Source organism: Echeneis naucrates, chromosome 22, assembly GCF_900963305.1.
Source record: "Echeneis naucrates chromosome 22, fEcheNa1.1, whole genome shotgun sequence".
In the NCBI taxonomy this organism is placed as follows: Eukaryota; Metazoa; Chordata; class Actinopteri; order Carangiformes; family Echeneidae; genus Echeneis; species Echeneis naucrates.
Window position 1 is genome coordinate 19464751 of NC_042532.1, and position 12026 is coordinate 19476776.

Here is a 12026-nt window from a genome sequence, read left to right on the forward strand (position 1 = left end):
ACGCATGTTGTCGTAGCTGAATCAGATTTAAACAGACCACTGCAACAATTTCATGCGTCATTGCAGAACGTGTTTGTGCTAGGGCAGCAAGAGCAATTTGTTTGGTGTAAATAGGAGGAGAAACATGAAACTGATATAAGGCTGCTTGGAGAGAAGCTAGGAGTCATCGTTTTGTGTGTAATCTGGAGTTTTCAGCTCCGGAGAAGCTGACGTGAGATGTGACAAGGTCAACGATGCTTCAGTCAACCGGAGAAAGGCTACAAAAAAGAATTCATTTGCTGCAGAAACAGGAAATCCGACGTTTTATGGGACCTTAACTCCCTCAAAATGACTTTAAAATTTGGTACTAAAGCCAAGGACCCATTCCTACTCTAGTAAATGTTCTATTATTGGACACGTTGTCCATATGTTCAGATGTGCTTTCCTTCACTTTTGTCCGTGTTTAGCTGACCTGCTGCTGCACCGACTCAGGGATGAATTAATCATTAAGAGAACGGACTGAAGTTAGAACTTAGTCACTTGTTTATTTGCAAAACATTTCATCAGATAATCACGCAGGACGCGTAGCCCCGTGAGATCAGCAATTCACTGACAATTTGGCAGCCTTTGGAATCATCTCATGTAGTCGGGCGACTTTTTTGGCAGCATGTCTCAGTTTAAAAGAGACATTTTACAACAGAAAATGAACACCTGACATCTATAATGACAGACTAAGCAGAAAACGTGGGTGGGGCCAGTCGTGCACTCTGTCCAGATTCTCTCCTCAGGGTGTTTAAATAATTTCTTTTGACTCAACTGCAGTGTCCTACATACGGCACACTCCTGAAAGAGATTTTTAAATACACGTGACAAAAGCTGCTTGAAATATTTTTAAGTCGGTCCAAAAATAACAAAAAAGAGGTCGAACATCAAGGTGACTGTGAGATGTCTGTAACAGGGAGTGATCTTACGTGGACAGGTGTTCATGGTGTACCACTCCATACACTGCCCGAAGGGGAAGGAGGCCACGTAGGCGTTGGAGTCGACGCACTGCTTCATGTTGCTGCACCACATGCACTCGGAGCTGCTGCTGGTGCATTCGCTGCAGGTGGCCCGCATGGCGCACGGCGTCCGGCACTGCTTGGCGCTGTGGTTGGCTGTGGAGCATTTTGGAGACGTTTAAGGAAACTTCACAGATTTTTTTTCTACGCGTCCCTACTCAACTCTGCTGGACTTCAGGCAATGAGGTAGAACGATCTGAAAGACTGTTGGCGAAGAATTCCAAAGCTGATAATATATACCTCCGTCTACATTTTACCATATTTCTGCAGATTTGCTAAATATGTCTATAAATCTTCCATTGCTGTACAGTTAGCATTTTGAAAGCAGGTGGTCGCTGTTACATCTGCAGTTAAAGAGGCACTACCACAATTTAGTGAGGTACTTGAATAAAGTTGAGTGACTAGCAAGAGACACATTAAAACCGAACGGTCAAAGCTGAGGCAGCTGAGTTTTTAGAGAGGAGTGCAGCTCAAGATCAGAAAAATGCTGGACTCTTCCATTCGACCTTCGCTGACAACTGTGTCCAGCAGCTCTCCAAACTGATGTCTGTTGTTAGGTCGTGGTTAGTTTGGCAGTAATTTTACAAGTTGGAACTACAGAGCGCACAGTGTCAGCCTGAGAAAGGTCAGAGCAGACTGTTATGGGATATCTGGAACAAAAATCTGTTTTCATTTGTAGACGAAAAGAACAGGACCTCTTCTGCTTCATTTCCTTTCAATGTCCTCAGTCTGCAAGCTGTTATTGGCCTCCTCTGAAGGAGCTTAACAGTACCATGAATCTATTTTCTATGCTGATATTAGATAGAAATTGAGTAAATTTGATTGATTTGAGAGAAAAAAGGGGGATTATTTACAGTGGTGGATTGTGGTGGATGGTACCTCACCTGGTCGCTCACACAGGCTGCCGTTCACGGGGTTGATGCAGGTTTGAGCCTTCAGTCCGCTGGACGCCGGCTCGGCCAGGTAGCCGCAGAAGCCTGCGTCGCTGGGCTCCCCGGGCAGCCACTGCAGGGTGGTGTTGGTGAAGGGCGACATGTCCTCCCAGCACCAGTAGGACACGTTGATTTTCCGGAGCCCCACCCAGGGCGTCACTGTGGCCTTGTACTGTAAACAGAGAGGGGAGCGGAGTCAATACAAGGTTTAACCAACACTCCATCTTTCTGCTCGGCTGTTCTCTGCTATGCTCTTATTCACATGCTTGATGTCATCCACGGGGATTTGAGTTAGGGTCGGTTGGATCTGGTCCAATTGATAACCCACTGTGACATCATCCATTGATTTGTGAGCTGTCGCTTCAGAATCTTGTTTTTTGAATTTTGTCACTTTTCTTTTCTCTCTTTTTTGAAACCTCAGAATATTTTTCTGCAGGTTGCTGTTTCTGAAACGGGCTGTCAATTATGGGAAGCCATGCCCTAATCCATCTCCTGCTTTATGGTCTATTTCCTCTCAATGGGACCATCATTTATGAAATGAATTCATGTTGTATTGAAGAAGCCTTGAAACTAAACACAGAGACCATAAACTCGGGAGGAAAAAATTCATGAAGCTCATTATTTGAACTACCAAAAAAAAAAAAAAAAAAAATCTGTTTCACTGTAAAAGTTCACCGGGAAAAAAAAGTGCCACACCTGTCACTTACTCTACAGTTGAAGATTAATGTGATTTTTGCTGAAAATCAATATGAAACACACATTTTAATGACGCATCGATGCTCGGGCTGTAAACAGCAGGACAAGTCAGCGCCATTTTTCATCTGTAACGACATAAATTTCAGTGGACTGACTGAGTGGCCATAAAAAGCAGCTTTACCTCAATGGACTTGACTGACTCTGTCGTCTGTCCAATCTCTAATCAATGGCTGTGCTGTTGCAGTTGTAATAAACCCAAATAGCTCAATCCCTCACGAACGTGATGGGAATAACTGCTCCGGCAGGTTTACTTGCATTTCAGCGGATTAACTGATGCTGCGTTGGAACTGTGAAACAACACCAACTAGTATGTTTCGCAGTTTTATTGTTGACCCAGGCAGTTTGAGAAGCAGAGTTACTTTAATTCCTCTGCACCCAGATTACCTGCAATTGAGCAGCAGGATTGAATTTGGACCAACAGGGGAAATCGACACCACGTCATTAGTATGGATGGAAAATGCTAAATTCCATCCTCACCTCTTTTTTTTCCCTCCTTGATTTAACTGCAAATTTACATATGTCATTTGGTGGCTCCAGAGCGCCGTGTAGCATCATAAGTGGCTTACATTTTTGCATGGGTGGCCTCGACGAGGGCTGGCAGTGTTGGCGCCCGCTGGGTGAGCCACTCAGAAAATAAAGCAGGACTGCAGCTGGAGATGACACTCTGTTTTACTGAAGTGCAGGCTGGGTAGTTAGAGCTCTACTCTTGCTGTGCTTTTGACACATTTAGGATTATGTAACGCTCTTCAGTCAACTCAAGTGTAGATGCACATTAAAATATTTAGACAGATTTAACTGAACAGCAATTTAAGTCTCCCTGTAAAAAAATGGATATGCGGATCGTATTTTAGAACATTTGTTTCTTCTTCAAGGTATTTCAAACACTTGAGGTTGCAATTACCATTTGCCATTATCCGTGACTTAATTGGCTGAATAATTCATTCATTGATGAATGATTTAGTCGATAAAACACCTGAAAAATATGAAAAATGTTCCTCTACACAGTCCAGAAGGAGGACTTCAGATTTCATATTTAGTCCAAAACAAAAACATATTCTGGTTCTGGAACATACGTAAGCGCGGAAAGCGCCAAAACAAGAAGGAAAGAGAGATTCAACCGGCCCCGTCCTCGTGTAAGGCAAAGATTTGGATTCATTTTGGTTTTCACCTAGAGTCCTATAAAATCCATTTTAATATTCCCATCTTCGTTTTTTTTCTCTCCAGTCTCTCATCTCGTCTAGTCTCTGGGGTGGGGGTGGGCCAATTAACTTAGACATGTTCAGAGGCCCACGCCGGGAATCAAACCGTGGCCTTCTTATTGCGGGACGACAGCGTTAACCACTACGCTCAGGCCAACACATACATTTAGATCAAGTCACCTAGACATGTTCACGTGCCCCCACTGGGAACAGAACCACGCCTGCTACGCTCAGCTCGCCACTTTCATTCATTCATTCATGGGCAGGGGGGCGTGCATCATTAGTGACCGTTCTCGGAGCATTTTCCCAGCAGATGAGGAACCCATGTTTAACAATGTTTTAACGTGTTTTTTTTGTAAAGAGACACTCTTTACTTATTACTTAAGCAATATGTGATATTGCTTTTATACAACAATTCCATCTCAGCATGGATAAATGTTTCAAACTTAATAAATGTGAAAAAGACACTTTAATGTCTGCATTTGTCATTTTGTCGTACAAAGCAGACTGGAGCAGATCACGAGGATCCTTTGCACACCTATAGATTGAAGCAGAAATCATTATGAATCAGATCGTAGCTCCAAAAATCGGAATCGAATCAACTCATGAGATAGTAAAAGATTCCCAGTCATAATGAATAGTCATTATGTTTATTCCATTAGACAAATTGCAGCATGCGGTGCGTACGTTAAGGCTTTCATGGCCAAGAACATGTTTTGTAGCATGATGACTTGACCTTTTTATCAATTCACAGTTTCCAAAACAGTTACAGGTCAAACTGTCATTGTCTCTCACTATTTACCGCTTTAGCGGTGTTAAACCTGTAAAATACAGCTCCTGTCACTGTGACCATCACAGTTTAGACCTGAGTGACTGACTAAAAGCTCGACGTCTGTCTGACTCAGAGAAACGCATCAGCTCTTATGTCTTGAATGTGGGAGCGGGATCAAAGCTGCCAGGACAAGTCAAGGTGACCGCTCTCAGCACATGTATTGTGTGTACACTGTGTTATTTCTATGTACAAATGCCAAATCCATGACAACCAACACCGCTCGTGTGTCGGCACACTTCTGCAGTCACCTGTCCTGCATCTGATGAAAGGCAGCAGTCTGTGATGGTGGCTGGATTGCCAGATAGATTTCGGAGTGTTTGCTCTAATGGAGCGAGGAGGGGACGTCTGAGCTCTGCGGATATGATCTGATAATGTAAGATTTGTTTCATGCTCACTGGTCCGAAATTATGGAAAATAAGAAGCTGACTGGAGCTCACCTGCACAGAAAGACTACAGAAGTTCCCACAGAGACTTTCATCTTCAACAGCTAAAAAGATGCTTAACAGTCAATTATCTGGACAAAAGTATGAAATCAGACGCTTTCTTTGTGGTAGGCGTGTCTAACTTGTTATTCCTCTTTTTTTTTCCTCATCTGTCAAAGATTCCCTCCCGACATAAATGTGTAAATGGCTTAAGGTCTGGTTGATGAGTTTCAGGACCCCCCCCCCTCCTCTTACCACCACGCTCATGATCTGCAGCTCCTTCAGGACAAAGTCCACCTTCTTCTGGCTGGTGAGCGAGGCCAGGACGGCGTTGTGGCTCCTGCACGCCAGCTTGGCGTTGTCGTACGAGTCTTTTGCTGTGATGAACTTCAGACAGGAGTTGCCCACCAGGTGCCAGCTCTCGCCACACACGTTTTCTGAACAGACGGGAGGTTGGTAAGGGATTACTGATGGGTAAGGTGGTTGCGTGTTGGCTAAACAGACTAATTTGAGGTTTTACAGCGTTTCTATAATGTTATCATGGTCTTTACTCACCCCTTTTAGATATTGACTTTTTTTTATTTTTTTATTTTGGGGCCATTTTGTACTTTATTATGAGACAATACATCTTAGAGACAGGAAATGGGACAGAAGAGAATAAATATCATCAGTGTCTTCACATGAACTTTTATGTTTTAGGATAATGTGGGCAAATGTTTGGACATTTCTGATTATAGACAAATGAACAGATCATTTCTGAAAAGTGGTTGTTTGCGCTGGCTAAGTGTGGTCCATGTTGGTTGTATTTCTATTTGGTTACCTGGCAGTGAGATGCACTCCTGGTTGCGAGGCTCCCACTGACAGTTCTGGTCCACAGCGCAGCTCTTGCAGCTGGTTTTTTTGTTGCACACATATGAGGGGTTGTCCTTGGGGCAAACATCAAACTCCCCTATAGCCCCCTGGGAGAGGAACACACAAAAACAAAAAACAAAACAGGCTTCAACTTTGCAAAGTACAGGATTATGGCATTTCATGCTCCATAAATGACACCAGCTCCTGCAAGATGAAACAATATTTGGTGATTTCATCATGAACACAATGGGATTTCATGGGGACGTCACAGGGAAGTTACAGGTGTCATATGATCTGACTACAAAGACACTAAGAGAGGATAAACTAACTACAACAATGTCAAACAACATACTCCAAACCTAAAATTAAATCATACTTCTAAGTTAACGATCTGGATCTGTCCCAGAATTCAATGGGGTCCTGCATGACATGTGATCCCTGATACGCCCCCTCTATCAGCTTCAGTGCAAATCAGTTCAATGCTTTTTGAGTTGTCCTGCTGACAAATAATCAAAAACAACAAACCAGCTGACAGACACGGGTGAAAACATAAACCTCCACCGCAGAGATGATTATTGTTGTCAGAGAAATAGACACGTATTGATCAAATATTTTAGAGTTGAGCGCTGGAGGAAGAAGAAGCGCTGTCTGTGTGTTTGACAACAACTCAATGAGGAGTGATTTGATCACACTTCTATAAATCAACTTCAGATCGTGCTCCATCTGTTCTTTATTTAATCATTACTCAGATGTGACATGTCCGGGTTTATAAGGCGAAGAGGCTCGGAGGACATGAAGGTGTGTGTGACGTATAAACGTTTGTATATCATTCAAAATGACATATTGGTGTAGTTGGCTGAGCATTCAGACCCAGCAGGTAGGTTTTCACATATTAGGAATCTGTTTTTTGTATTTTGGTTCATAACAATTCAGATAAGAAGAGGAATAAAGATGAAGAGAAAAAGTATTGCAAGTCACACAGCTTAAATAAAAAAAAATAAATAAATAAATAAAAAAAAGAAAAAAGTTCTAAGTGCTACAAAAAGTTCTAATTAAATATTTTAAATAGAGAAATACTATATTTCACAGCACAGCAAAGGGTCAAATAAGATGACAAATGTGCAGTTCTGTGACTGTAAAAAAAAAAAAAAAAAAAAAAAAAAAAATCAAGTGAGAAGTAGGGCCATTTTCCCATAAATTTCAATACAATCAGTCTTTTTCTTTGCAGACCACCTGATGATCATTAAATAGACTGAAGGTTTAAGGCTTCACTTTTTTATTTTTTATATAGACTTTCATTTTATGAAGCCTATAGAGGTGAAGGGAGAACATCCAAACAGCCCCAGGTTTCAAACCCAGAACCTTCCTAGTGTGAGGCGACACGGATTACCACTGCACCCCTTTGTGAGGGTCTGTGTGTTAGGTCGCCTTACCGTGGCGGCGGTACAGTTGCTTCCCAGAGACACACACTGGCTGGAGCACCACTGGCAGCCGTTGGTGTTGGCGGTGCAGCTGTAGCAGTCTGTGTACTGGTCACACCTCTCGTTGTCGGCATCTGCAAAGTGCAGAAAAACTGCTGTCGAAAAATAGTCGATAATTCCTCCCACAAATCCACAATTTTGTAACAGCAGACGGCGAAGATAATTCTGCTTCAGCAGACTGTGGAGAGTCCAGATGCCCAGTCTGCTGTTTTTGTTGTATTTATGAATGATAGAAGGAAGCTACGGAAAACATGGGGGGGTTCGCTGTTTCCTATACGTGGTACGATAAGTGGACCCTGCAGCCCTGAAATAAAAGTGCAGGGTCTTTATTTAGTTTAGTTTTTTTTTTTTTTTTGGGTGTCGGAACAGTTTGAAGTCAGTCTGTCCTGTCAGATCAGTCCACAGTTCCTGGACTGGAGGTTTGTTCTGGGGAAACTGGGGCAGGCTGACTGGCACACAGCAGCAGAGGAGGCTTTGTATTAAATGTGCAGTTTCCGGCTACCTGCATTTCTGTCGACCCTCGCATTGGAAAATGAGACCACCTCTGTTGGTCGAATTGAGGATTTTATTTTTCCTGTGACAGACAGCAAACAGAAGGGAATTCTCTTCAGGAAGGGACTGTCCCTGATGATTACCTCCTCCTGTCTTATATGACGGACCTGACACACACGCAACTAAGGGCAGGAGAAAATGAGGACTCTGTGAAAAAGTTTGTAGGACACAACAATATGTGAGGGACAGACACACACAGCTGATTATGTGAAGGCTGCAGCATTCAGTCCACCGAGAAGCTGGAACTAGAAAATGCTTCAGAAGCTTTCTTAATAAACTGGTTTCATGTCAATCAAAACTGATCAAGAATTACTGTTTATAAACCAACTCATTGTTTCACCGTGCACACAAACGACAGCATCAGGCCGGTTTTTGGGGATGCAGCAAGACCACGTTCCCTACATTTGAAAACCTCACACATTCCGGTGAAGCATTTTTTGCCATTTTCACTCTTCGATGTGTGAGACTTCATTGGCAGTCCATGACAAACAAGCTGTTTCTGTCACTTTGGTTATCTCGTCAGACACCGGTGCTGCGAATGTAGATGTGATCTGCAGCTCTGCAGCACGAGTTGAAAACTGGGGGCTGTGCTGAAGTCCGGACACATGAGCACTGTCATAACATTCTTAAGGAACATCTTAAGTACTTAAAACTGCTGCTGTGTGTGACTGACCTAAGGCATGTTGAAGAACACAGTGAATATGGTGATGTGGTGACGCTGTTTGAGCTGAAGATCCATCAGAGGGTCATTGCATTGGAAAAGGCCTGATTAATAATTCATACCTGAATGTAGGCTGACTGAGCCAAATTGATCATGTGTCAACACCACAGTATAAAATATATACTCCATTAGGGTCTGCTCTCCATGCTGCACGAATTAAAAAGATTCTGATTCATCACACTGCATCTGTAATTATTCAGAGCAGAGAACTGGCAACTTCCAACAGAAAGAAGAAAGTCTTTCATAAAATCACCAAGGCTTAGTCGTGCTGCAGCAGACCGGGTTCAAATCTGAGCCTGGCTCTTTGCTGCAGATCTCACTGTGACACTCCAGTCATTCTCTCTCAAAAAAATAACTTAAAATAAAAATTGCCGTTCCTGCACTAAGGAATCATTTTGGATTAGTTTCACACTGTAGACATGCACAAAAGCGGGATTTTGGCATGACACTGGAGTCACCTACATGATCTGGTGTTGCAGGAGGTTGTGAGCTGCTGCTGCTGCTGCTCAAGCCCAACAGTGTTTCCCTCCCAGGGCAGGCAGACGCTCTGGGTCACGTTCCAGACGCAGTGGATCCCGGGCCAGGCCTGGGTGCAAGACTCCTGGCTGGAGAAGGCGGCACAGCTGGGCGAGGTGTACATGAGGACGTCACTGAGCAGCAGGCTGTTGAAGCCGCCAAACACGTACATCACGCTGAAAGAGACACGAGGAGAGCAGACGTTAGGAGACAGCTACAGTGAGAGATGAAGGCAGCATTCCTCACCTAAGGGCTTCAATCTGACCGACAAGTCGGCTAAGTCCTCAGCCGGAGCTCTGTTCTTATGTGGATGGACCTGAGAGACCCCCTGCTGTATGTGTGTGTGGGTCCGGATGCCAGGACCAGGGCACACTTGAACATATTCCTCCACTGGCCTCTTTCCTGCTGCTGCTGCCGCCGCTGGCAGCTGAGCGGGGTAGATGGGTGATTTGCACCAGACTGATTAAAAGTCCCCTTGGATCACACAGGGCACACATCAAACTGTTTGCTCTGGACTTCCTGCTGAGGTGCGTGGGGGGTCAGGAAGAGGAGAATGTGGGAGTTTTGCAGAGGAGCTCATCAGTTTGAGATTTTCTTTTTTCTCCCTCTCATTTAAAAAGATGTGAGGCAGTGAAGGAAGACTGACGGTGAAATGGTGCATTAGAAAGGGTCAGTCCGTCCAAACTACACGGGGGATAAAAACCCTAAACTTGCATTTAAATTGTCCGTGTTATGAGATATCCACTTCTTACATTCCAGCCTCCACGCCAGTGCAGCAGAGGTGAATGGAATTTCATTTGTGATGCTCTACACTGAAAAATCATTTAAAACTATGACATGGTGTAAAACGGTTTTCATGGGAACCATTTCTTCTAAAGAAACTACTTCTGATGGAAACTGCTGACAGTGAAGTCTGAAATGATACTTAAATATAAACATAAAGGCCTCAGATAGAGCATTAAAATGAAGAATGAAAGGGTAAATGGACTTATAAAATGATGACTGGATCTATTGGCTCATTCTAAGGTTTTGCTTCTGTTATTCGGCCTGAAAGGGATGAAGCTAAATTAATGATGATGACCTTTATTTACTTAGAACTCTGCAAAACTTTGTTGGAAAATAAACAAGAAGAAACAGCAAAATGTGGACTTGTGATGCTGAGTCTTGGTTTTCTTGCACCATCAAACCTGACCTTCAGGACTATGGGAGCTTCTCTGACTGAACCTCTACACACTCCTCCGTTTTTCCTCTGCTCTCCATTTTCTTCTTGGGAATTTCATTATTTTGTTAAGTCTAAATATGAAGGCTGTTTTTTTTTATATATTGTTTTCCTGCTTTGAATTCAGGCTTGAACTCTGATCTTATGTCAAATCTGAATTTGATCAATGAATGAACTGACTAAATAGATCCTGAGGAGCCAGAGTCATCAGTGAGGACTAACTCAAAGAGAGCTGGTGATTCATGTTAATATGTGATGCGTTCTCTACAACAGGATGTATAATTTAATATGGATTGCTGCGTCTCGCTCTGCTGGCAGAGCAGATAATACGTACGATGAGTCACAGCAGCGTGCCCAATCGCAATCTATTCATATCGCAGACTAATAATGAAACGTCATGTGTGAACGCACGATGAAGGATTTGGGAGTTTTTTTCTCCACTTGGCTGTAGGTGTTTTTTTCCTGCCATGTATTTTTACAGTACGATGAGTTGAAGAATGGAATTTTGTCTTTGTCAACTAAGCACAAGGATTTATTTACCTCTTCATTCAGTAAGGTGAAGTGCAGGAGCGACCCGATGGTTAGTGTTACATACAACGTGGGGGCAAACTGCCACAGTATCCAATCTGATAAAGGTACAAAATGGCTCAAAAAAAAGTGAGTTTAACTGAAACTTTTAACTGTAAGGTATTGATATTTTAGACGTTCACATTGCCAGCTGTGTGAAACTGATTTCTAAGTGGTGTGTTGAGTTTCCTGCTCAGCTTGCTTGATGAGGGGATGCAAAGGTTCTGATCCCAAAGCGCAAAATATCTAGTCAGTAATGTTCTGTTCTCAACGCTTTGTCTCCTCTGCCGGCAACCTGGGATGCCCAGGATGAGCTTCACTTCTACCAGTACTCATTATCCTCACCAAACAGAGAACAACGGTTCAATTTAATCCATTTTCCCTGTTGTCTCAGCTGAGAGTGTGCAGGCTACAGATTGTTCCTGTAAGCCTAATCTCAGTGCACAGAGATGTGATCGTGAATAAAAGAACCAGAAGGGGAACCAAGGAGATGATAATTTCCCTCCCATAACGTCAAGCTTGATGCAAAAAATTTGAAGGCAAATAAATAAATAAATAAATATGAGCCGAGTTCTCATTTACATACATTGTATTCCACACTAACGTGCCTTTAAATACCAGGAGTGCACAATTTAACATCTGCGGGCCACAGTGGAAATAAAACCTATCACCCTGGTTTACACACACTTAGGAAATAAGGTTACTGGGAGAAATCAGGTTCAGGCCTTCACTCAGAGAACATGTTGACATGCATCGCAGCAACCTGATGCCCCACCCCACTTTAACAAAGAGCGCTATATTTTCAGCGTATTGGTGATAAACAGAACAGCAGCTTGATATTCCCTCTTTGGGAATATCTGTTGACATTGTTATCACATATTGAGATTTAAAAAAAAACTCTCAGAGGGCTGCAGGGCTGTTCAACTTCATTTTTGTG

At 43.0% G+C, this 12026-nt stretch overlaps 1 protein-coding gene across 3 annotated transcripts in view; it reads right to left on the reverse strand.

The window, feature by feature from the left end:
• Positions 1 to 12026, reverse strand: part of atrn (attractin) — a 103747-nt gene that overhangs the window by 61235 nt on the left and 30486 nt on the right. The window contains exons 12-18 of one of the 3 annotated variants that reach the window (XM_029493622.1): positions 9250 to 9479; positions 7476 to 7588; positions 6002 to 6140; positions 5440 to 5618; positions 1925 to 2138; positions 1189 to 1197; positions 951 to 1136 (exon numbers count right to left, since the gene is read on the reverse strand). In XM_029493622.1, the coding sequence (XP_029349482.1) occupies positions 951 to 1136; positions 1189 to 1197; positions 1925 to 2138; positions 5440 to 5618; positions 6002 to 6140; positions 7476 to 7588; positions 9250 to 9479 (1070 nt within the window). Of the gene's footprint in view, positions 1 to 950; positions 1137 to 1188; positions 1198 to 1924; positions 2145 to 5436; positions 5619 to 6001; positions 6141 to 7466; positions 7589 to 9249; positions 9480 to 12026 lie in introns of all 3 variants that reach the window. The other 2 variants (XM_029493620.1, XM_029493621.1) reach the window with 2 other exon arrangements.